The 24927-nt window shown below is 42.7% G+C and overlaps 1 protein-coding gene across 1 annotated transcript in view; it reads right to left on the bottom strand.

Annotated features, from left to right (window-relative positions):
• Positions 1-1112: 1112 nt before the first annotated feature.
• raph1a (Ras association (RalGDS/AF-6) and pleckstrin homology domains 1a) overlaps positions 1113-24927 on the bottom strand; it is an 82319-nt gene continuing 58504 nt past the window's right edge. Inside the window, 11 exon segments of the mRNA XM_042001641.1 lie at positions 1113-9623; positions 13039-13169; positions 13993-14113; positions 14656-14754; positions 14890-15000; positions 15093-15236; positions 15311-15376; positions 15486-15607; positions 18963-19047; positions 23416-23490; positions 24719-24796. Coding sequence (XP_041857575.1) covers positions 7305-9623; positions 13039-13169; positions 13993-14113; positions 14656-14754; positions 14890-15000; positions 15093-15236; positions 15311-15376; positions 15486-15607; positions 18963-19047; positions 23416-23490; positions 24719-24796 — 3351 coding nt within the window. The 3' untranslated portion in view covers positions 1113-7304.

The raw sequence follows: 24927 nt of genomic DNA, 5'->3' as shown, positions 1-24927 counted from the left end.
TAACCCGCGGGTCCCGCGGGTTACCCGCGGGTCAAAGAATTTTCGCTTCACTGCGGGGCGGGTTGGTGTGGTTTACTATTCTGAAATATTTAGTTCTATCTATTAATTTTATTTTTTGTCAAACTGAAAATAAAGACCTTAATCAGTGTCTACATTTTGTTACTATAATATGTAAGACAAAATATTTATCAGTTATTTAAACACTGGTCACGTTTTGTAACGTAATGTCCACGTAGGCGCGTAGTAGGCTACGCAGGCTACGTGCAGAAAGCGCCAAGCAGACAAGCAACAAAAGATGGAAGAAGAAGTGTTGAATAACATTCGTTCGGGAGTTTACGTCCTTGAAAAGAAGAAAGAGGGTCAAATGGCTAAATCACAGGTTTGGGACAGGTTCAACGAGGTAATCAGTGCAGACAACAGCAGCAGCATTGTCTATGTGATTTATAACACTTAAACGCTTTAAAACACTTTATTTGCCTATTTATGTTTATAGGCTTAACGTTCAAATGAAAATACATTTTGTGTTGCCAGTTTCCAGTGCCAATTTAGGAGACCATATGCACCTTTCTCAGACTAAATAAAAGCATTCGTCAATATCATAACATGTGTTTTAATGGGGCGGGTCGGGGCGGGTTAAAAAAATAGAAGCGGAGGTGCGGGGCGGTTTGGTGCGGTCCAATTTTTTTAAAAGAGCGGGACCCGCGGGTCGGAAAAAAACCCGACCCGCGCATCACTAGTGGTGATGCTCCGCTATGAAGTTGTTTGCAACCACCCAACACACTCACACAGCCTTTCTTCACTAGCTCTCGCCTTCCTCCTTTTCTTCTCTGGTTTGTTCCCCTGGTTGCAGGTCATCCTGCTCCACACTGCCTCTGTGGTTTCTGGTGGTGTTGGTCGGTTTGCTGCGTCAAGGTCCCTGAAAAACGCATCAATTACGCAAGCAAACAACGCAGGAAAAGGGTCCACTATCCATATTTTCCTTATCTAAGTGCTTTTCTGTCTTCTGTCAAGCATAAACGTGCTGACTTTCATTTCACACAAACTGCTCCAATACAGGCTGAAAAGTTGGTCCAAGGAAGCCAAAAGAAGCAAAAACTTTACAACATACACTTGATTTGAACTCATTTATTCTGAATGCAACAGCAGCTCTGACACCAGTAACAGCCATGAGTGCTGCCGGGTGTCCTTGAGCAAGACATTTCAAGACATTGATAAGTTTCAACCTGTTAGATGTTCTTGAGCATCACTGAAACGCACCATGAAGTGGGTGGAGCACTAAAATCCTGCAGGCAGTGGAAGTACTTCCATCAGGTGGATCCTCGGGCATTTAGAACAGATTTAGATGTTTAAATGTTGAAAATAAATCAGACAAATTCATAAACAGACATTTCAAATTAAAACCGGAGCAGTGGTTTAAGTTTTTTGGTGTTGCCGTTGTTGCTCTGTTGGTGACACTGCAGAGAATTTTATTTTCAAGGATAGAAACAGGAAGTAGAAACAAGAATGTGTGATTTAGGAAAAAACTGTAAAAATAAAAGCATGAATGAGCAGATCTGGAAATAATTGTCTGTTTGAAGGATGTTTGGATGGAGCAGCAGCCTAACTTGACTGACTGGGATCGTCCAGCTGACAACTGTCTAACTAACAGAGACCAGAGCCGGTCCTGCAGAGCAGTTCAGGTTGTATTAAAAGTTTCTTTCTTTACAACTTTTAAAGTTTCAAACTGCTTCTGGCACCACTTTCTGAGCTCATACTTTTCACTTTTGGGATTTTTCTAATTATTTACAGTTAGGAGGCTGGAAGTTACTAAGATTGTTGTTAAGAGAGTTGGAGCTGCCTGTTTTTCTTTCGGCCCAGACAGGATTAACTGGTATGAGGCAGTTTCTAGGGAGGGGTATTACTGTGGGTTGAGACAGACTGACTTGGGTGCTTAAGGGAGTTCAGGACTCTGCTTTATCTGTAACGTGTGAATGAAGGAAAAAGGAATTATAAATGTATTCATTTTAAATGCAGCATCTTTACAGACATCAGTAGAGCTGGATTTATGTTTGGACTCTTTCTGCCCTGTTGAGATCTCTGAGCTAATAAAAAAAATAGCACAAACTAAACCATCAACTTGCATTTCAGACCCCATTCCAACCAAAATTAAAGGATTTTTCCATTGATTATGGCCCTGATTATATGACATTTCCATGCAAAACTATTGCATATTGGGGAAAAAATAATTTTACATTTACGTAACAACGTTGTGAAGAAAACCTCCATCCAGACGGAAACGCAAAGAGGACTCAAAACAATGTGCATGCCAGGCCTGTAGTAGGCAGTGAATCTTTGCACGCTATGTGTGCACTACATCCTCATCAGACCTGAAGACATAATAACTTCTTGTAATGAGGTGCAGTGGTTTCTAGTGCATATCATTTGTGTCCTGTGCATAAATAATGTACAAAAAAAGCAGATTTTGCCTTAGGAAACAAAAACTTTAAAAGATTCAACAGCACAAACAGAACACAGAGAACCCCCATTGTTGTTGTTGTGCTTTTTGCTGGTGTAAACAGGGTCAGACAGGATTTGACCTGAGTTTTAATTAAATTTAGGTAATGGACTTCTGTCTCTACGGGTCTAGTTGAATCTCAGCGCTGCATTTACCTTGATACCATCAACCACAACATTCTGTTACACAGGCTTGAACTTGTTATTAGGATTAGAGAAACCACATTAGGCTGGTTCAGGTCTTATTTATCTGATACATTCCAGTTCATGTAAATGATGAGCCTTCCTACCACACCAGAGTAAGTCATAGAGTTCCTCAGGGTTCTATATTTGGACCAATACTTTTTACTATGCACATGCTTCCTTTAGGCAATATAACTAGACAATATGGCATTCAACTTTATTTCTATGCAGATGATACCCAGCTTTACTTCTCCATGAAATCTGATTATATCGGTCAGTTTTAATCAGGTTTCTCCTGCCCCCCCTCATGTCCAGGCAGATGGCCACCTGCCTTGGCTTTGGTTTTGGATATTTTCCTTTCCAATGTCTCCTTATGAAGCTCAGGATGGAGGGTTGAGTTAAAGAGGAGATTTGATGGAATCTGTTGGTTTCCTTAGCTAGGTCATTATTTTTTATTAATTTGTTTATATGAACAAAGTTCAAGTACAAATTGGACTAATGTGAATCACATAATAGATTTGTTTAACTGGGTTATAATTGGACTATGATGAATTGGATTGAATTGGACTATAGCTTGAGTGCCTTGAGATGACTTCCTTGTGAATTAGTGCAATACAAATAAAGCTAAATTGAATTGAATTTAGGAAAGATGGTAGATGGAGTAATAAGACCTTTTACTGTTTTAAACAGTGAAAACAATTTAAGTGTGGATCTTTTGAATTTACATGATATCCTTAAATGCACCTTAAAGCCACATAATCAGAAATGGAGAATAAAGCAGGGTGTCGACAAGGGTGGAGGTAGAAGCTGCTACCCAATGAGAGTGTGTAGATAGTTTTTCTAGGTCACACACACATTAAGATGGAAACTATATTTATTTATATAGCGTCAGCTCATGACAAATCATCTCAGAGCAGGTTACACAGGTCTGTAGTACCAAGTTTTGATTGTATTTCTCAGGCAGTTAACCAATAACGACCATGTCCGTTAGCCTTGTTCAGTCTTTAATGAAACTTCAACCTCTTTGAATATAAACCATAAAGCTGTTTGAGAGGAAGATGTATAAACTTAATGAGAGATTAAGGACTAATGAGCGGTATTTACTCTGACCTGTTATCTACTCCTCATTAGGATTTTTTGGCTGCAGTGTCTGAGGAAGATGATGGTGGGTTATAGATGTTAAACTGAAATAGTCCAGGTCTGATGTTGGAGCAGTTTGTTTTTCAGGCACTTGTTCCTGCAGCATCCATTGGAGTACTTTGGTCACTACAGATACTAAGTGGACACACAACCTTAAAAACTAGCTAACAAAGAGATTGATCAGCATTACAATAACAAACACGTGATGGTTTTATTAACAAGAAAACTGACAATCACCTTCTTTCAGGGTTTGATGTAGCTGCTTAGTTGGAGTGTTGAATTAAATGGTTTCTACGATGCATCGTGATGCGGTCTTGGATGATTCTGCATCGAAGCAGCAACAGAAAATAAAATATACCGCCGCTAGCTGCTGCAACAGCTCACAGATCTGAGGCTGAATCAGTTTTTAAACCTTAGAAAAACTGTAAAACTAAGTAAACATAGAGAAAATACATCGGTATCTCACTTGAAATACATTAACTGTCTCAATGAAGTCACTTAAGATTACACATGATAATGTATAAAAATGATGAGTTAGCTTAAGGCTAACGTCGATGGAAAATACCATTGGCAAGCTAGCGAATGGCATGCGCAGATGAACTAATGAGATTAAAACAACTTTGTCCATCAACAATGTTCTCTGTGCTCAATTAAACATTGACTAGAATACTTACAGGCAAATGTTTTCTGAACTGACTACGGAAAAACTGAAGGGACAAAACACACTGCTTCACTGCAAGAAATTTTGATAACAACGTCACATTATAGTAATGTTTCTAGATTTTCTAGCAATGGAACAATAAAGTTAAAAACGAAGTTGAAAATAACATCGTTGTTCACATGTCGTTTGTCAACATCAGGACATTCAGACTGATTTCTAAAATAATCATAAATAAACAGGGAGTTCATGATTATCTGACTACTTGTGTTCATTAATGAAGAAAGTAGCCATGTGCAGTGATGAAGAAAATTAATGATGCAACACATCGTTATGTATCGCTGAATTGAATCGAAGACAAGATGATCGTAATCAAATCGAATCGTGAGACCGGTGAAGATGCTGCTGATTAGCTCCTTGGTTGTGCAGCTAAGAGTCTACGACCTGAATTACCAGCACATGGTCGGATTAAACAAGGGTGTACGGGAGTCTAACAGAATTCCAGGGAATTAGTTTGAAACCAGTAAGATTGAGCTCAGATTTAAGGAGGTTCTGGTTAAATTTGTGCTCCAGACTTAAAACAACACACAGATCTGGAAGATGCATGACGGAAAACTGGATTGAACTGGTTTACAACTCAGCTGAGACTATTTGTGTGGAATATTCCCGTTAGACCTGTTTTCTTGGGCTTATCTCACATCTAAAGACATTCATGTCAGGTTATTTGGCCAGTATAAATTCTACAGTCATTTGGCAGACGCTTTTCTCTAAAGCAGCTTACATCTGTGGTCAGGCAGTAGCATTAAGGATCTTCCCTAAGGACCCAACTAGTGTTGATATTTGTCCCCTGTGGGACTTGGACTTGGGTCTCTCACACCCTGCCAACTCAGCTATCCAGGTGGTACAGGTGGAGGTGGTAACTTGGTTGCAGGTGGAATTTCAGCCACAGTCGAACTATCCAGGCAAACCAGGCCTGTAACCCGATGTCACTGGACAGGACAGCGGCTGTGCTCCACTGGCCTTGGAAGTCAGAACATTGACCTGGGAACTGAGTCATGTCCACGCTGACTGCTTCATTTAGGAATATTATCAGGAGGGAATATATCCAGTCATTTTACTAATGTCTACTGTAGACCTCTTTAGTTTGGCTATCTTCATCATTTGAACGTAATCAATAGTAAGACCTTGAATTAAAGACCAAGGACCTCCAACTCCAAACCTCAAGGGCTTCTATAGAATGATTGCTGGGTACCTACAGATGTGCAGTAATTAGCAAGGCCAAAAACCCCCATGAGACCAGATTTACATAATTCAGGATCAATGGTCTAGCTCCTTATTGACTTGGAATGGGCTGATGTCTCAAGGTGCCAAATTAAATTCTGGGTCTCTTCCTTTGCTAGTGTAGCTTGAGGTGGAAAGTTTGAGTGGTAGCAGAAGTTCCAACCTTTCATTCTCACCCAACTATTCACATATTTAACTGTTGCTGCAGTTCCAAGAATCAGGCCTTGAATCCAGACCTGTGCCAAGAGGCCAATCAGCATCTATTTCCACTACATATGAAGGTAGAGATCTTTATCTAGATCTATCGAGGGTCCAGTAAGTAACATTTAATGCTTGATGCAGGGCTTAATACTGTTTTATTGAGTGTTTAACATTCTGTACTTGTACAATGAATCAGGAAAAAGATGTAGTTGTGGTTGCCAGGCAACCCTTGCGGTTAACTAGCTGTTTTGAACTATACATGTTGATACACATTATGGTTTAGTTCCCATATAAAAAACAAAAACTGAAAGTGCTAAAAAGGTAGGCTGATGAGGTTCTTCCGACTTCTTGAGGTGAAAATCCCAACTTACTGGGACATTCCTGATGATTTTTCTCATTTTAACTCAGAAATTCCGACTTCCAAGTTCAGCTGGAACACACCAAAGGATGGACAGATGGATGTGTAAACGGTGTTCTTATGAGGGAAGACATTATAACCGGTTCAGAGTTTCAGATGTTGGCATTTTGAGGGCAGCTTCACTGGCTGATTTTTATACTTGAAGCATTTGTTCCATCAACGAGCATTTAAGCATTAAATGTTGGGCAGCAGTGACCAACCAACCAACAACCAACCCCAAAACGATGAAATCATCCAAACAAAAGCTGCTTGTTTGGCAAACCAGATATTTTTTAGAAAACACACCAACGTCCAGTCGAACTCATTCTCCTCTGATGCTTCTTAAAATTTAAAATAATTATAACAACATCTTTTCAGTATTAAATAATCTTATATAAAAACACACAAAAAAGACTGAAATAAATGGCAATGCTCCCTCTAGGATTGCCCCGCTCCCCCTGACCCTCAGTTCACAATATACATTTCTATTCACATCATGGCTCTTCCTCTTCTCCTTTTCCTTCCGTTGTTTGGCAACGCTCCTTCCTTTGCCATGCTCCATGCAGTACCGCTTATTTTGCAGCAAAATGTCTCTGTTGCTGTTGTCGATCAGGTCTCACGTATGTTTTAAAGCAAAGCTGCACAGATGTGAAAAAAAGCTTGATAGGGTTTGTTTTTTTTCTTTTCCTCTTTCCTGGTTTGCGTAATATATACATATATATTTTTTACTCATGATGGATTAAACATGTACTGGTAATGACAGTAATAATGAGGTTAATATTAACAATCATAATCTGAGATTAAGTGTAGGAAACTTGCTACTTGCTTGGAATCCAAGGGTAGACGTTTGAGGATGAGGACAGATAGACAAGTTGAGACAGACATTATTCTCTGCAGGAACAAGGAGATCCGATAGTCCGTTTAGTTCCTTCTAATGCTGCAGCAGGGGTCCTACCACTCACTGGTCAGTTTGGTGCTTTGGTCCCGTTTCGGAGGCGCTGGAGGCGGGCCTCGCCGCAGCGTTGCATAGCCTGAGATGTTGGCATGTTTGGTGGAGTGGGAGTGCGTGTGATGGCGGGACAAAGTTTGGGAGTGTCCTCGGACACCCTGCTGCTGCATGAGCTCGGGCGGCGGAGGTGGAAGGAGCGCCATGTCGTCCATGGTGCCTGCAGGCTCCATCTTAGTAGAGGAGATCAGGGTGGAGGAGGTGAGCGAGCCGTGGCGCGACACCGACTTCCTTTTTAGGGTGCGGTTGAGGTCTTCTAGGAAGTGAGGCTTGAGCGCCAGAGATCCCGGCCCTGGTAGTTTTGGGGAGGTGGGGGGGATGGGGGAGGAGGATGAAGAAGAGTAAGAAGACAGGGAAGGAGGAGGGGTCTGAGACAGAGGTGGTGGTGAGATCGCATTGTCGTACTGGATGGTGTTGCTGCTCCGCCGGTTCAGAGTCGGAGGAGGGACTGCCCCCTTTTTTAGCGAGCCTTGTTTCCATGACGATGACGACAAGGAGGAGGTTGCGGACTGAAGAGGGGGCTGCATCTGAGGCTGGGGGTTCACCACAGCGACCTTTGGAGGATGGTGGAACTCTGAGGGGTGGGGTGGGGGAGGGAAGAGCTCAAAATCGGTGGGAGGAGGTGGGAAGTAGTCAAGTGATGAGTCCAGGTGATGAGGCTGGGAGGGGGGAGGCGGGGGAGGAGGGGATGGGAACTCAGACGGTTGATGGTGCTGGCCCGTTTGCAGCCCCTGCAGCGCCAGAGGCAGATTGGCCAAGTTCAGCTTCCCCGGTTTGGGGAGGGGGGCAGGAAGTGCAGAAGAGTCTTTAGATGGAGAACCTGTCGCTGACGAGGAGCTCGATGAGGTTCCCGTTTGAGGAGCCTGGCCAAATTTACTGACCAGGCTCTCCACCTTCTTGGGCCTCTCATCCTGGGTTTCTCGGATGGAGGAGGCCCTCTGTGGGGCTGGTGGAGGCCCCCGTTTAGTGGATCCTGTGGATGAGGTGGAAGGTGACTTCTTAATGGGGGAACCAGTCTTGGAGGAGGAAGATGAAGATGGAGGAGGGGGGAAATCTCCTATGGAAGTGTCAGGAGGAGGTGGTGGAAACTCTGGCGACTGTGGAGCCACGACGCCTCCCGGCTGCCACTTTGGTTTGGCTTTGACTGCTGGAGGAGACTGAGGAGCAGTGGAGTTGGAGGCAGGCAGAGGGGAGGAGTTTCCAGGGAACTGGTTGACGATCTGTTTGACCAAAGAGGAGGTTGCTGCTGCTATGGAAACAGACGAAGAGGAGGAAGAAGGAGAGATGGCGAGGTTTTTGGATGACAAGCTGTGCTGCTTTGGCAGAGTGGGAGGTGGCTGATTCGGGGAGTGTCCCGTTGAGAAACTCTGCTGCTTCTTAACCGGTCCATGTCCCACATGTGGCTGCGTTGGAGACACAGGTGATAGGGCGATGGGAAGGGAGGAGGGGCCTGAGGGCTTGGGAGCAGTTTGAGGCAGAAACCCTACAGTGAAAGTTTTGGGAGGTGCAGGAGGGGGTGCGTTTGGAGACAGAGGGCGTAGAACTTGCAGGGAGGCTGGAGGAGAGAGTTCGGCTGGAGGAGGTGGGGGAGAGTTCTCCTCAGATGCCGGGCTGAAGTCGTACACCATGTTGGGAAACTTCTGGGCCAGAAACTGCTGGAGGCCAGTGTTGCAGAGCTGAGGGCAGGAGTTGGGGATGGTCTCAGGAGGCAGGGGAGGTGGCAGCCCATTGGTTTCTACACTGTCTGGTGGAGGAGGCGGGAGGTAAGAGGAGTCTTCTACCTCCTCTTCTGGTGCGGGTGGTGGTGGAAGAGCTGAAGGGCTCGGTGGACCAAACTTCAGCGCAGCCATGGCTGATCCAGGAGCTGGTGCTGTGGGGGGAGGAGGAGGTGGAGGAGATGGTGGGAGGGGAGATGGAGGGGAGGTGCTGTAAGCTGGAAGGGTGTTGTAGTTTGATTTGGTAGATGGGAGTGGAAGGGTGGGTGGGGCAGCACCGCCTGCCTGCTGTGGCCTGGGTTGGTTCTGGTTCTGCAGGCGAGCCAGCGTGCTGTACTTCACGTATGAGGAGGTAGGTGCTGCTGCACTGGTGATAGCGGGTGGAGGAGGTGAGGATGGTGACGGGGAAGAGTCCTCGGATGGAACAAGACCATCGGTGTAGCTGCTCCGTGAGGGTGGAGTCTGAGGCTGAGAGAGGGGGAGGGTCTGGGAGGAGAGGGTGGGTATCTGCACAGGGACGGGCCTACTGATAGGGTCGATCCTCATCATCTGCAGAGAGGAAGAGGAGGAGGAAGGGTACCAAGAGAGGAAGATCAGTACAGGAAGGATGTAAAACAAGCAAAAGTAAAATTATTTCCAGGTTAATAACAAACAAAATGCAGAACATCCAGTAAAAACCGTGGTGAGAACACAACAACATAACGAGCTGCTCACACATGTAGGTTCGGTTTCTGGTCTGGAACAAGTTCGTCCTGGTTGTTCACACTAGCTTTTTGATAAGTGTGTCGTTAAGGTCGTGCTCTGATTCTCTGGTATTTTGCTGACAGAACCTACTTTCAAAACATTACTTTGGTTTCCATTTCTGATTCAGATTTAGAAAAATAAGAAAAAATTAATACAAATTATAAAACTAAAACTTAGATGCTCACTTGAGACAGTTTTTTTTTAAACTTTATTCCCTGAGCTGACAGTAAATGAACTTGTATGACCGATTGATGTCTTCCCAGAAGTAACATAATATCATCAAGATGAACAGTAATTCCTCACCGTCTTTGCCTTGTAGACACATTATTTTTCCCTCTCACTTTTGTTTTCAGCTACGACAACTACTACTCCTACTGAATTGCAACCACCAGCACCCTGCTGGAAGAAGTTAGACATGATCTGATGAATAAGAAGAAGTAGTAAAAAAAAGTAGTTAAATTAGAAGTATTAGATTTATTTAAATGCTTTACTTTAAAACATTACTATGTTAAGGCAAGTATTTCTTCTTCTGAATTGCAACCACTAGCACACTGCTAAAGAAAGTTTTACTTCTAGTGAATTAGAAGAAGAAGTAGTACTAGAAGTAGTGCAATTAAAAGTAATAGTTTTATTTTATATTTAAAATAAAACCATTTTAATTTAAAACATCACTGTGCTAGGACATCGACTACTTCTACTGAAATGCAACCATCAGCACAGTGCTGGTCATTAAATTTTAGTAGAAGAAGCAGTTTTATTTAATGTTTTAAAAAAAACACTTGATTTAAAACATTACTCTGTTAGCGCAACTATTTCTTTGGCTGAACTGCAGCCACTAGCAGTGTGCTAGCGTTGCAGTTCAGTAGTAGTAGTAGTATTTGTCTCAACAATAAACTGTACTGCCCCCTTTTGGTTACACTACACTGCAGAGTTTATTCCACTTAATAGAAAAATGTGTTTATTCATGTTTGTTTTGAGTGACTTTTCCAAAAGAGGCTTTAGATTTACGTCACTAGTGAAGAGAACCCGAACTAACGGTCAGCTCATTAGATTCAGGTAGGCGACCTTGGTCTCTTTTATGGGTTGTGTGTTCTGGTACAAATTCCATTCACTGTGTCCTCAGAAACTGAAACAGACCATAATGAAACTCCCGTTTGTTATCATGCATCCTTTTAGCAGGTTAAGTGCTTGTTCTCACTCATCAGTCAGGTCCAGTTTAACCAGCAGCTGTGTTTATTATCCCTGCATGCACCAATCAAACAGGCTTTAATGCAGTCAGATACGTTCAGTACAGTTTTCTAAACCATCCTGAAGTTGATTGTGAACAGTCTGAAAGAAATGCTGTCAGTCTGGCCGGAAACTGGTCACACATGAAGACATTCATCACAGCACGGGTTAGAAAGAACATCAACCGTTCAGCTGCAGCCATTAAAAATCAGAGGCCCAACATGATGAATGAGGATCTAAAATCACCATTTCATTATTTTATAAAAGATAAGAGTCGTCATAGAATTCAGGATTCCAGGAAAATAGCCTCAAAAGTGAAACTAGAAAATTCTCTAACAAGAGATGGTTTAAACTTTGTTTCCTCCTCTAAAGAGTGAACTGGAGTTCTGGTGGTTGTGCTCTGGATAAACACAAATATTTTTGTTCTGATGCACAAACTGGACATGAAAGATGTTTAAACCCAGTTTCTTTTAACACGTTTTATATCATCACACTTTAGCTAAATGAATAAAAGTTCAATCTGGAATAAACGCCTGTAGACTGGTTCGGTCTGGAAAAGGCCAACTTCCTGATTCCAGTTTACACACTGGTTTTTCCCTCACTTTGAGCTTCTTCTTACTGGTTTGTTTGGAAAAATCTTTGCAGTTGTTTTTTGTGCATTTCACAAACACAGTTTGAGAATCCTGATCTGCAGGTTTATTGGTGGTTCCTGGAGGTTCTAAAAGTAGAATGGGAGGTAAAACCTTCAGTTATCAGACCCCTCTCTGTAGAACCAGCTCCCAGTCTGGCTTCAGGTGTCAGACCCTCTCTACCTTCAGATTATCTTCAAACTTCCCTTCCTGATAAATCTTATAGCAGGTCTGGCTTGGTGACCCTGATCCATCCTTTAGTCCTGCTGCTAGAGGCCGAGGCTGCTGGGGTACGTCCCATGATGCACCGGGCTCGGAGACGTCTCATGGTGCACCGGGCTCGTCTCCGCTGGGGGCGTCCCATGGTGCACCGGGCTCGTCTCCGCTGGGGGACGTCCCATGATGCACCGGGTTTGTCTCCGCTGGGGGACGTCCCATGATGCACCGGGCTCCTCGCTGCTGGGGGACGTCCCATGATGCACTGGGCTGGTCTCCGCTGGGGACGTCCCATGATGCACTGGGCTCCTCTCTGCTCTCTTTACTCTCCATGTAGAAACATCTGACTTTGTCATTCATTCGTGTTTCTCTTCTTTCTTAGCAGGAATCCCTGGTTTAGAGCTCTGCTGCTGGTTGAACCCTCTTTCCTGTCCAGTCCACCCTAACTGGTTCCAGGTTCTGGTTCTGATTAGGGATGGGATATTGATATTAATGCTATTATCAATTCTGGCTATCTATCTGGTTCTTTATTAATTCCTGACCCAAAAAGCATTTTCAACACAGATTTATGGTGTTAAAATAATTGTCTGCCTATTTAAACTTAGTTTAGAATCTTTATCAACTCCACACAAACAACGTTCAGATAATCAATCAGATCAATAATATCTTAAATCTGATCTGGAGGCCAAAACTACAGATCTGCTCTGAAAAGGGGAAATAATGCATCACTTAATATAAAAACTGCAGATGTTTACATAAAGTCAACCAAGAATGCAGTAAAATACCCCTCTACTCACCTAATCACACAGTCAGTTAAACTGGACCGATGTGGATCTTATCATGATTCGTTTTAACTGGATTAGAATTGAACAATGAATTGAATTAACTGGACAATATTTGTTTCAGACTCTTTCGGATTTTAGTTCTGGATAACTGGTGAGGTCAGAGTGAGCGTTTTAAAGGCTGCAGCCAAACCATCAACATGCTTGTTACATCACTTCCTGTCTAACCTCCAGACCCTCCTCCTGCACACAGAGGAACCGCCATACGTCGCTTCACCTTTGACCGCTGCTAGGAGAGCAGAGGGAGTCATGGGAACAGTCGTCCATGAGTAAAACTGAAACATGACTGTGTGTGTGTGTTCACACCTCTCCTTGAGTTCCTCTCCTCCAGGCATCCGAGAAGATGGAGCTGACCACACTCTGGGAGCGGGTGTGTCCTGATGATGTCATCTCTGAGACACCGCTGTCCGATTGGCTGGAGTGGTTGGACTGGGACTCTGTCATCAAAAGTTAAAGAGAGCGTCTGGAAGGCTTTTCAGAGATAATGCTGAAGCTTAGCAGTAAATCAGGTGGTAGAGCAGGTCGCCGGCTCATAGGGCGATAAATCAGCTTTATCAATTTATTCCAACTGGCCGTTTACAATAATTTATCTGAAAATCTGATTTTTTCCCCTTTAATCCGCATCGCTAATCCTCCTGCACACGCAAAACACTGAATAGGCTGGATCAGGGATCCTGCTTTTCTACGACTACTGTTATTTATTTAGTTTATTCCATTTTACGTTTTTATTTTATCTACTTATGTCTCCTCCTTTATGGATTTTTATGCTCCTTCTTATGTGGTTTTTATAGTTTTTAATAATACATCATACGTAGTTTGTGAATCTACTATTTTTTATTGTTTTTATTGTTGGTGAGCGTTTATGTTTGATGGTTAATGAGTGAATTTGATTATTGTTCATGACTTCATGGCTGAAGAAGAGACAAACGTCACCTTGTGGGACAATAAAGTTAATCTTCATCTTGTAGAAAAGTTCAGCTTTTTTCAAATTACCACTTTTTTTATACAAGAGGCACAGTTGCATGAAAACATGAAGTTTAATAATGTTTTAATATGTTAACGAAAGAAGAGAAAAAATGTTAAGAACTGATCGGCCGTATCGCCCAGCCCTAGCGCTTCATCCCAGTCTGTCGTCGTGTCGGCAGCATGACGTATGAATGAATAATGGATTTAGTCTGAAGCGCTTTGAGTGCCCAACAGATTAATTATACTCAGTTCACTGACCATTAATAACTTACTAACCGAAGCAGACGGACGCACCTGGAAGGCTGGACGAGCTGGATCCCGACTTGATGGAGGAAGAAGAGAGAGACGACCAGTCGTACGCCGCCTCCGACCTCCTCATCGCCTCCTGGAAGTTGATGTAAAGCTGCTTCCCGTACTGAAGGACAGACAGATGATGATGATGATGATGAGGTTCGTTTGCAAACCGAATTCAGAGGTAATTTTTTACAACATGAGCATCAGAAACATTCAAATTTTAAACCTACATTTGTCATTGGGTGTGGGGAGGGGAGGGGCTTTACTTAACCAGGCAAATTAACGCTGGGATGCAAATCAGGAGTCTGAAGACAATGAAACTGTACAGTTTTACAAAGACGGGAGACACCGGCTCATTTCAGCGCTGAACTGAAGTCTAGTGGGAGCGGTGTGAATCGATCAGTCGAACCTCGTCTCTCGTGGCAACGCAGGACGGTGTGATAAATAAACGTCATCAGGCTTCAGTTTAACTACATTCAGACGTGTTCTGCTTGTTTCAGGCAGCAAACGTTGAGCATTAAAATCTAAAATGGAGCCAAATAAGCAGAAACTTCCAGACTGAACAGCTGTTATTCTGTAAAATGAAGACTATGTAGTCCCTGAAACCTCCCCCCCTCGTACACGCTAACGTGGTGGAAACTGCAGGATCACTCAGGTTTGTACCTTTGCAATGCGAATACTGTTGATCCACTGTTGGAGGGTCCTGACGTCGTCGCAGCACAGGTACTTTATGTACTGGGACTTCTTCTGGATCTGAGGGTGCTGCAAACACAAAGAAAAGGAGTTTTTGTCCCGTATGAAGCCAAACCCTCTCAGTACCAGGTTTATCATGGAAAACCAGGGGTGTTGCTGCTGTTTGTGGCCACCAGATGGCAGCAGCAGCTCATGACGTCTCACCTTCAGCACCATGCAGAAGTCTGTGGGAGCTTTGTACTTGCTCTTGAAGTCCTGACCAAGGTAGACGTTAACGTGATCCAACTGGAGGAAACACACCAGGTCTCTGGAAGCCTGCACACACACAAAGATTCAGTCTGAGTGTTACACTGACAACGAGCCAACTGCTTCCTCCTCATCCTCCTCTCAGCTTCCTGCCACTGCACCTTGGCCTTGCCCTTGGGGACGTAGTAGATGCCGGACGCCCTCAGCAGGAAGTAGCGTTTCTTCCAGGACTTTTTGCCGTCCTCCTTCAGCCACAGCACCCCCTCCATCTCAGGGACGGACACCGAACTGCCCCCGAAGCACTCCTGACAGAGAAGGATGGTTAATAAAAAGATGTGTTGATCAGGAAGCTGGAAGCAGGAAGAAGAAATGAACCCACCTCTAACAGAGCCTCTTTGTTCCTTTCAGCCATCTCACACGTCTCCTTCCGCCCCAATAAATAGTTCTGCAGCCGACGGGGTGCAAGTGTGGGGAAAAGAAGCAGATGAGGCACAGCTGCACATTTTCATGTTATACTGGATTTATTTATCTGTGTGTGTGTGTGTGTGTGTTACCTGTGGGTTTTTGAACACTGCATATTTCTCTATTCGCTCGGTGAACATAAGGCGGTTCTGGCTGTCTCTGGTCCAGTTTAGCAGGTTCTCCACCAGGTTCTCGTGGTCCTCAAAGATCCGCTCTGCAGATGAAGACATTCCAGTTTAATCAGAACTTCTGGTTATAAGTTTGTTTATTTTCTGTCTTTGTGTGTGTGAACCTCGTCCGACTGGAACACCGGACACAAGAAAAAAATCAGCAGAAAATTCAAGTTTTAATCTAAAGCTTTTATTTTGCTCTTTATTACTGAGTGATGGCAGAATTACTGCAGCACAAAAGACGAGCATCAGACTGTATACAACAGATCTGAGCAAAGCGTTTACCATAAAGTCATGAAATAAGTCTCAGAAACTGCATGTTATTAGGTAAAGTAATGATACGGTTTGTTTGTGGACATGAAACAGGGTTTAATATTGATGGTGTGGGATGTTTCATTTTAATTCCAGGAGAAAATCCTTATAAATTGAATATATTTAATCTGGGAGGCAGATGAGCCTGAGCCTGAACTCTATAGGTGTAACCTGCATGTAATAAAAGCAAAGTTATATGTGGTGGAAATACCTGCTCCTCCAGGAGGATAAAACGGACATTGTGAAATACGGACAGACTGAGGCAGCATCGACAGACAGAAACTCAGCGATGCGCAGCAGGAATTATCTTCTGGGCCACATTTTGATGTAAAACAGACTTGAGCTTCATTTCTTTGTCTTATTCCTGATTCGCGATATTCCCTGTCCTCCTGCCTGTGGCCCAGAAATCCTTTAAGCTAAATATTTTTACCTACTGTCTCGACTCCTGGGGGAGAGGAGGCTGCAGGAGGAGCTGAAGGTCTGGTCTTTCTTTACATTTAAAGGCTGGTTTTTCTGTTGAAGCTAATCACAGATTGGAAACTGAATTAAAGCTAATTTAAGTGCCTCATTTAAATATATCAGAAGAAAAAAGGAAATGTGATGAAGCTGTTTCTCATTTAGTTAAACTCCCGTCTCTTCACATCTGTCCTCAGCTCTTCAAGATGAGGCGTTTGCAAACTGAGGCAAAATCCACGTTATCAGGTCCATCTTCTGGTATCGGGTTGGACCCTCTTTTCCTTCAGACCTCGTTAATGTGTGACAGATCCAACAATAAACTGGCTCTTTTTGATGTGATGATGATGTGATGATGTAACAGGATGCCAGCGGCCACACATGGCTGCTGCTGGTGTGTGCGTTCATCCCTCGTCGTTCCTAACCACAGATGTCTGCAACTGCTTTAACGAACACGGTGCAGATTTAAATCAGACGAGTTTCCAGAACACACATGGAGACGGGGTCAGACCGGGCCGGGCGAGCTTCAATCTGCCTTCTCTCTCTCTTTTATAACACTGCCGTTCAGCAGAGGCCCTGAAGATGTAGGTTAGATCACACGCCTCACTGCACCGGACCTACATTTACACTGCCAGTGTGTCAAAGAGCGTTAGGATGATGCTCGTTGTACAGTGTGTGCTGCACACACACATCTCAGCCCCCAGGAATGGCAGTGTGTGTTCTCATATCTCTTGCTGTGTGAGCTGGATACGAATATAAATTTACTCTGGAGAGCTGCAACGTGTCGCACCGCTACGAGTTCAAGAAACATCTTAACGTCACAAACATGACGTTTACAGTGAGCGTCAGTCTCTTCTAAAGCCTTAATTTCATGTTCATTAATACAGAAACACAATCTCAGCTTATCAGATTTTATTAAATCACATCAGTAAAACGAGCCGAGCCACCTGACCATCTACAGAAAGTCTTCATAGAGCGAAGACTTACGTATCAAATCTACAAATACGGGTTAATTCTGCAAGTCTGTACACAAGACTAGTAAAGTTTACTCATAAATCTACTGTATTTTCTGACTTGTATTTTTATAGATGCAGAATTAATTTGTGCTTTTAGATCTGAGTTATACCTGCACCTGTACTTACAGTTTCATTTATGTATCATATACTTGAAAATTGACTTGAAAACAACTATTAATTTGTAAAAACACAGATGGTTCAGGGTGCCGTTAATGACCGATTCAGCGTATGAAGTTGTCTGCTTCCCTTTTACGTATTAATCAGCTGTCGACAGACAAAAGAGCAGCGGAGAGAAAATATTAAACATTAGTTTGGTTTACAAGCAGCAGTGAAGCAAATCTGAAACTATTTTGTAGAAATAAATAACCTGACTAGTTTCCATCAGGGGGTTATGATGCTAGCTGTAGTTCAGTAGAAGAAGTAGTTGTTCTAATGGGCGAAAAACAGCTGGTGGACATCAACAACAGCAATGGAGAGAGCTTTTACTCTGGAATTCTTTTCATTTCTGGGCATTTTGAGGGAAATCTGGAAAGATGCTGGTCAGTCCCGAGTTCACCATAAATCGGCTCAAAACAGAGACAGCTGGTAAGTCACGTCTTTTTAAGCTACGTCCGACAAAACAAGATTCACATAGTTTTTATTCCTGATGTGCTTCACGTTCTCCTCAAAACAGACAAAAATCCCCTCAAGAAAGTGGATTTTATTTTATTTTATTTATGTGAGTAAGTTTATTCAATTGTTTAATTTTTTCTTTAAATCACGTATTTTAAAAGTGAATCAAAAATCTTGATGAAAACTCAGCTACTGATAATTTAGATTGGTCGTTAATTTTATCCGATTTACCCGATATGTGGAGTAAGAACTGATTTTTACTCTGCTGGGTAATCTTTAAACGTACTGACGAGTAGCCTTCTACAAAGCTAACAACACAAAGCCGGCAGAGCTGACGCTACACATGATCAAATTCTGATTGGCTGATGTTAACTGGAGCCAGGAAGGTCCCACATCTGGCCGATTTCATAACAAACGGGATAAAACACCTGAAATGTCACCACAAACATATCGTCTGTATCAGCTGTCATATGAACAATATGAACTTTTAACATCTAAAGTTTTTTTTCCATGTCAGAGCAAAAACCAACAGCAGGAAAAACAAAAAGAGGAGCTTGTGGATCAGGTTGTTCCATATCTTAAATGCTGCCCCCATGTGGCAGAAAAAAGCTACAGCAAGTCACACCGTTCAGAGTAAATGTAGTTTACACTTCAAATTCCTCTAGACACCATTTAAAATGGTCCCAGTTTGTGTTTTATACCTCCAGAGCACATTTTACGTTACCTGACCTTGAAAGTGTAATACCACCACTGGCCTCTAGGGGTTATATCTAAAACATCCATTCAGATAAAACTAACTTCTAGTTTTCTTTTTCCCAACAAATCATCAAATTACCACCCACATGCACTGCATTACATATTTAAACCCTGTTCATAAAATCACAAGAATAAAAATTTACTATTAGACTGATTTCATGAATAAAGTTCTACATCATCCTCCCACCGAGGTGAGCCGAGGACGTTTTGTAGAGAGTTTTACTTGATGAAAATGTGTGTGAACACTCACCCATCTGCAGCTCGCTAATGGTTTCCACCAGCGACCAGTCTGGACTGTATCCACAGTGGGATTTGTCCAGGAGACTGTCCAGAACCTGAAGGACAGGAAACACTGTGACTCACTGATTAAGCAATTTACCGGCTGATCAGACAAACATGCACTCATTTTAACAGCTGGTTTCATAACCTGCTAGAAATCCGTTCATACATTTATCGATGAAACTGCGTGAATTTTTCCAGTGTGAAAACCGGCTTCGTCGTAAGCATAATTGCTTAGATACTTGCTTTGTTTTCTATGTTACTACTAGAGGATTCCACTAGGGGGCAGACTAGAGCAGTGGCTCCCAAACTTTGAACCGCGACCTCCAAGATAACGTCCCCATCCTGAGCTGCAGGGCAGCAGGCGACAGGGGAAAGGAAAAAACTCCCTTTCATCTGGAAGGAACCCTAAACGTAAGGCTTGAAAATGATCAGAAACTTCATGAATGAGGAGGATAAAGTGTTTCTGGGTGGATTATGTTCATGGCTGGGACAAAGCACCTACATGCTGAAAATCAGCCAAGTTTGGATTTTTATTGAGACATGAGTAATAACTTTGTTCTTTATGTGTTAAAGGGACATTGCGTAACATTTTCTGTTTACCGGCCAAAATCTATGTCTGCATGTATATATGTGTTATCATTGGTGTATTATGACAACGACTAATAATGTGACACATTCTCGTACACGAAGAATTTTAGATTGTTGATACATATGACGGGTGAGCTGGTAGGGCAGCACCATGACAGTCTGCCATCTTGAAACTACAGCAGCTGGCAAGGGACAAATAGCACCAACGTGTAATCCCTGCTAGCCAGCGCACAGTGAGACACAGGACGAGAGATAAACGAGAGGCTTTCTACTCGGCAAGGTAGGTTACTGACAAAAATGCAGGACCATGCACATGCAGCAGCACGGGAGCTGTTTCACCACCACCAAAAAAGCAAAAAAGGGACTTAAAGGCAGCGTGACCAGACGATACAAGAAAACATGGAGGATCAGCATCGTGCTAGCTAGCCTTCCCCAAGGTAGAAGGAGCTCAAGCAGGAGAAAGATTTTAAAAGAGATGCTGAAGTTGCAGCTTTTCCTTACAAGTAAGTCAACGGTGCTGCCTAAATTAGCCTAAAGCTAACTTTTTTCATTTGGTTTTGCTAGACAGGGTTGCTCGTTACCATGGTTACCGTAGGCAACATAACAGTAGATTCTGCTAAAATACTTCAGCCTCATTGGTACAGAAATGAATGTTTATGTGGTTTCAGTTGCTGTCATAGTCACGGTAAACGGTGGCTTTTAAGTCGCGGTAAAGCCGGACTAAAAGCCGGTGGGAAGGTTTTATTAGCTGGTTTTACTGGGACTAAAAGACGGTGGGAAGGTTTTATTTGCTGGTTTTACTGGGACTAAAAGCCGATGGGAAGGTTTTATTAGCTGGTTTTACTGGGACTAAAAGCCGGTGGGAAGGTTTTATTTGCTGGTTTTACTGGGACTAAAAGCCGGTGGGAAGGTTTTATTTGCTGGTTTTACTGGGACTAAAAGCCGATGGGAAGGTTTTATTAGCTGGTTTTACTGGGACTAAAAGCCGGTGGGAAGGTTTTATTTGCTGGTTTTACTGGAACTAAAAGACGGTGGGAAGGTTTTATTTGCTGGTTTTACTGGGACTAAAAGACGGTGGGAAGGTTTTATTAGCTGGTTTTACTGGAACTAAAAGACGGTGGGAAGGTTTTATTTGCTGGTTTTACTGGGACTAAAAGCCGGTGGGAAGGTTTTATTAGCTGGTTTTACTGGGACTAAAAGCCGGTGGGAAGGTTTTATTAGCTGGTTTTACTGGGACTAAAAGACGGTGGGAAGGTTTTATTAGCTGGTTTTACTGGGACTAAAAGCCGGTGGGAAGGTTTTATTTGCTGGTTTTACTGGGACTAAAAGCCGGTGGGAAGGTTTTATTAGCTGGTTTTACTGGGACTAAAAGCCGATGGGAAGGTTTTATTAGCTGGTTTTACTGGGACTAAAAGCCGGTGGGAAGGTTTTATTTGCTGGTTTTACTGGAACTAAAAGACGGTGGGAAGGTTTTATTTGCTGGTTTTACTGGGACTAAAAGACGGTGGGAAGGTTTTATTAGCTGGTTTTACTGGAACTAAAAGACGGTGGGAAGGTTTTATTAGCTGGTTTTACTGGGACTAAAAGCCGGTGGGAAGGTTTTATTAGCTGGTTTTACTGGGACTAAAAGCCGGTGGGAAGGTTTTATTAGCTGGTTTTACTGGGACTAAAAGCCGGTGGGAAGGTTTTATTAGCTGGTTTTACTGGGACTAAAAGACGGTGGGAAGGTTTTATTAGCTGGTTTTACTGGGACTAAAAGCCGGTGGGAAGGTTTTATTTGCTGGTTTTACTGGGACTAAAAGCCGGTGGGAAGGTTTTATTAGCTGGTTTTACTGGGACTAAAAGACGGTGGGAAGGTTTTATTAGCTGGTTTTACTGGGACTAAAAGACGGTGGGAAGGTTTTATTTGCTGGTTTTACTGGGACTAAAAGCCGGTGGGAAGGTTTTATTAGCTGGTTTTACTGGGACTAAAAGCCGGTGGGAAGGTTTTATTTGCTGGTTTTACTGGGACTAAAAGACGGTGGGAAGGTTTTATTAGCTGGTTTTACTGGGACTAAAAGACGGTGGGAAGGTTTTATTAGCTGGTTTTACTGGGACTAAAAGACGGTGGGAAGGTTTTATTTGCTGGTTTTACTGGGACTAAAAGCCGGTGGGAAGGTTTTATTTGCTGGTTTTACTGGGACTAAAAGCCGGTGGGAAGGTTTTATTAGCTGGTTTTACTGGGACTAAAAGACGGTGGGAAGGTTTTATTTGCTGGTTTTACTGGGACTAAAAGCCGGTGGGAAGGTTTTATTAGCTGGTTTTACTGGGACTAAAAGACGGTGGGAAGGTTTTATTTGCTGGTTTTACTGGGACTAAAAGCCGGTGGGAAGGTTTCATTTGCTGGTTTTACTGGGACTAAAAGACGGTGGGAAGGTTTTATTTGCTGGTTTTACTGGGACTAAAAGCCGGTGGGAAGGTTTTATTAGCTGGTTTTACTGGGACTAAAAGACGGTGGGAAGGTTTTATTAGCTGGTTTTACTGGGACTAAAAGACGGTGGGAAGGTTTTATTAGCTGGTTTTACTGGGACTAAAAGACGGTGGGAAGGTTTTATTAGCTGGTTTTACTGGGACTAAAAGCCGGTGGGAAGGTTTTATTAGCTGGTTTTACTGGGACTAAAAGCCGGTGGGAAGGTTTTATTTGCTGGTTTTACTGGGACTAAAAGCCGGTGGGAAGGTTTTATTAGCTGGTTTTACTGGGACTAAAAGACGGTGGGAAGGTTTTATTAGCTGGTTTTACTGGGACTAAAAGACGGTGGGTGAAAAGCCGATGGGAAGGTTTTATTTGCTGGTTTTACTGGGACTAAAGGACGGTGGGAAGGTTTTATTTGCTGGTTTTACTGGGACTAAAGGACGGTGGGAAGGTTTTATTTGCTGGTTTTACTGGGACTAAAGGACGGTGGGAAGGTTTTATTTGCTGGTTTTACTGGGACTAAAGGACGGTGGGAAGGTTTTATTTGCTGGTTTTACTGGGACTAAAGGACGGTGGGAAGGTTTTATTAGCTGGTTTTACTGTGTCGAGGCCAGTTTCCCCGTCTAGATCCGTTCTGCCTTCTAAACACAGAGGAACATATCTGAATGTTTGATGGGATGCAGTTTATTTGATTTATTAAATCAAACTTCTTCACCTGAACACTGAAGCAATTCTTACACAATGTCCCTTAAATGTGTTAAAAATTAACTAATTTATTTCACAGATTTCACAGCATTAATTTTGACAGGCCAAATAAAAATCCTAAATTTATTTGATAAATGTAGCGTATTTTTTTAAACTTTTTTTAATTTTACAATGATCTGGCAGGGAGTGGTGGGAGTGGGGGGCCCGAGTTTGGGAAAGGCTGCATCAGAGAACTCAGATCAGATAAAGTCGCTGAATTTGTGGACAAAATAATAAATACGTCGGGCTTGGTCCTTGCTCAGTATGGAGAGCTTAAACTACCAAAATGATTACAAAATAAAAAAATGGCTCATAAGAAAATAATTCTGTTGATAAATGTTCCAAAATATATTTACCTTTGTGTTAATATAATTTTATTTATTAATGTTCAAACAAAACCTGCCGGAAATTTGCATCCATAGAGGAAGACAATGAAAATGAAAGCATGTCATGTTTATTTTATCTATTTAATTCATGTGTGTATGTTTGTGTGCATTTTCTATTTTGGCTGTTTTGGGCCTCCGTAGACCAGGACAGCGTTTGTCTGGCTGCTGGCAGCAGAATAACTGGAGTTTGAAGCTGATCCAGTGGAAGGTGGTAGCTGCTCTTTCTGAGGGAAACAGTGGTGAAGCTGTACCTGTCTGACCGTCTGTCTCTCGTCCACCATCATCGTCTTTGAACTCTCATCTGACAGATGAACACGAATCACGAGCTGTGAAGATGATGAGGAGGACAGAGGAAGATAATCATGTAGCTGCAGAGAGATGGCTGCTGGTTGTGGGTCGTCACCCCATTAAAGAAGTCAGGAATAAAGAAACAGAAATGTAAACATGCTGATTTACGGTCTCACATAACTCCGCATGACTACGCTACATGCCAAGACTAGTTCAGTACTGTGTGTGTGTGCGTGTGTGTGTGTGTGTGATATGCAACTGTTGCTATACTCTGACTAATAGCTATTAATTATTTTCAATGGAATAATAAATCCCCCAACTGAAGGTAAGAAAAGACTGCACGGATGGAAGCGTGTATATATGGATACATGACAGTACATATATAAATATAATGTGAAAATAAATTTCCCTTTACTCAGATAGAAAATTAAATTCATTGTATGTATGTACTCGAGTATATACGTGTGTATACATACTTTAATCTTTGCTGCTTACTTTGAAATGACTGAGGAGTTATTGATCACCATTAATAATTATTTATGATGAAGAACATGTTTCCATCCTTCACATTAAGTCTGCATGTGTTTATGTGTGTGTATTCGTACAGCTGTTTTAACACATGACAGTATGAGCACACTAACATATCTTACATGTGAAAGTGTGTATGGTTACATGAGTGACAACATGTGTGTATGAAATGTTTTACATGGATATAATGGGCTCATGTATATGTGTTTATATATGTATAGATAAATGCATGCACATAAGTGTGTGTATGCAGTGTGCGTGTTCTGTATTTCATGTATGTTTTCTTATCTGAAGACAGCTGACTAATCATCGTCATTAATAATGTGATAAAAGATGCTGCAGAGATCAGTGTCAGTTTTTGGAGCTTTGAGTTGATCAACATTACAGATGATTTCTCTTCTCACACACACACACACACACACACACAGGTAGCTGCAGGCCGTGTGTGTGTGTGTGTGTGGTAAATCCAGTTTGTTAATCCCGTCTCTGGGATTGGGACTTAACTTGCAGTGGTCATTACGCTGAGTGCTGTGTGTGTGTGTGATTGTGTGTTTGTGTGTTAACCCCAGCTGTTATTGACCGGAGCGATGCAGATAACACTGACCTGACCCAGAAAAGAGGGTTCTCCGGACACGTGCCACACACACAAAGACCCACATACAAATATACACAACACGTGCACGTTGCTGTCGTGTGACGGCGTGTGTGTGTGTGTGTGTGTGTGTGTGTCTGACTTACCTTCTTCACCTGGGCCTCCTTGATCTTCTCCAAGGCCACTCGGATATTCTCAGCTTTCAGCTTGGCAGCCTGCTCCTCCTGCACACACACACACACACTCACAGTAATAACACAGATCACACAGCAGTAAATCCAGGCTGACAGCATCCACACACTCCCGCTCACCTGATTCCTCCAACAGGAAGTCATCCTCTATTTCAGCTGATTTC

This window comes from Melanotaenia boesemani, chromosome 12 (assembly GCF_017639745.1).
Source record: "Melanotaenia boesemani isolate fMelBoe1 chromosome 12, fMelBoe1.pri, whole genome shotgun sequence".
Classification (NCBI taxonomy): domain Eukaryota; kingdom Metazoa; phylum Chordata; class Actinopteri; order Atheriniformes; family Melanotaeniidae; genus Melanotaenia; species Melanotaenia boesemani.
The sequence above is the reverse complement of the archived record's forward strand: the minus strand, read 5'-3'. Positions and strand labels throughout refer to the sequence as shown.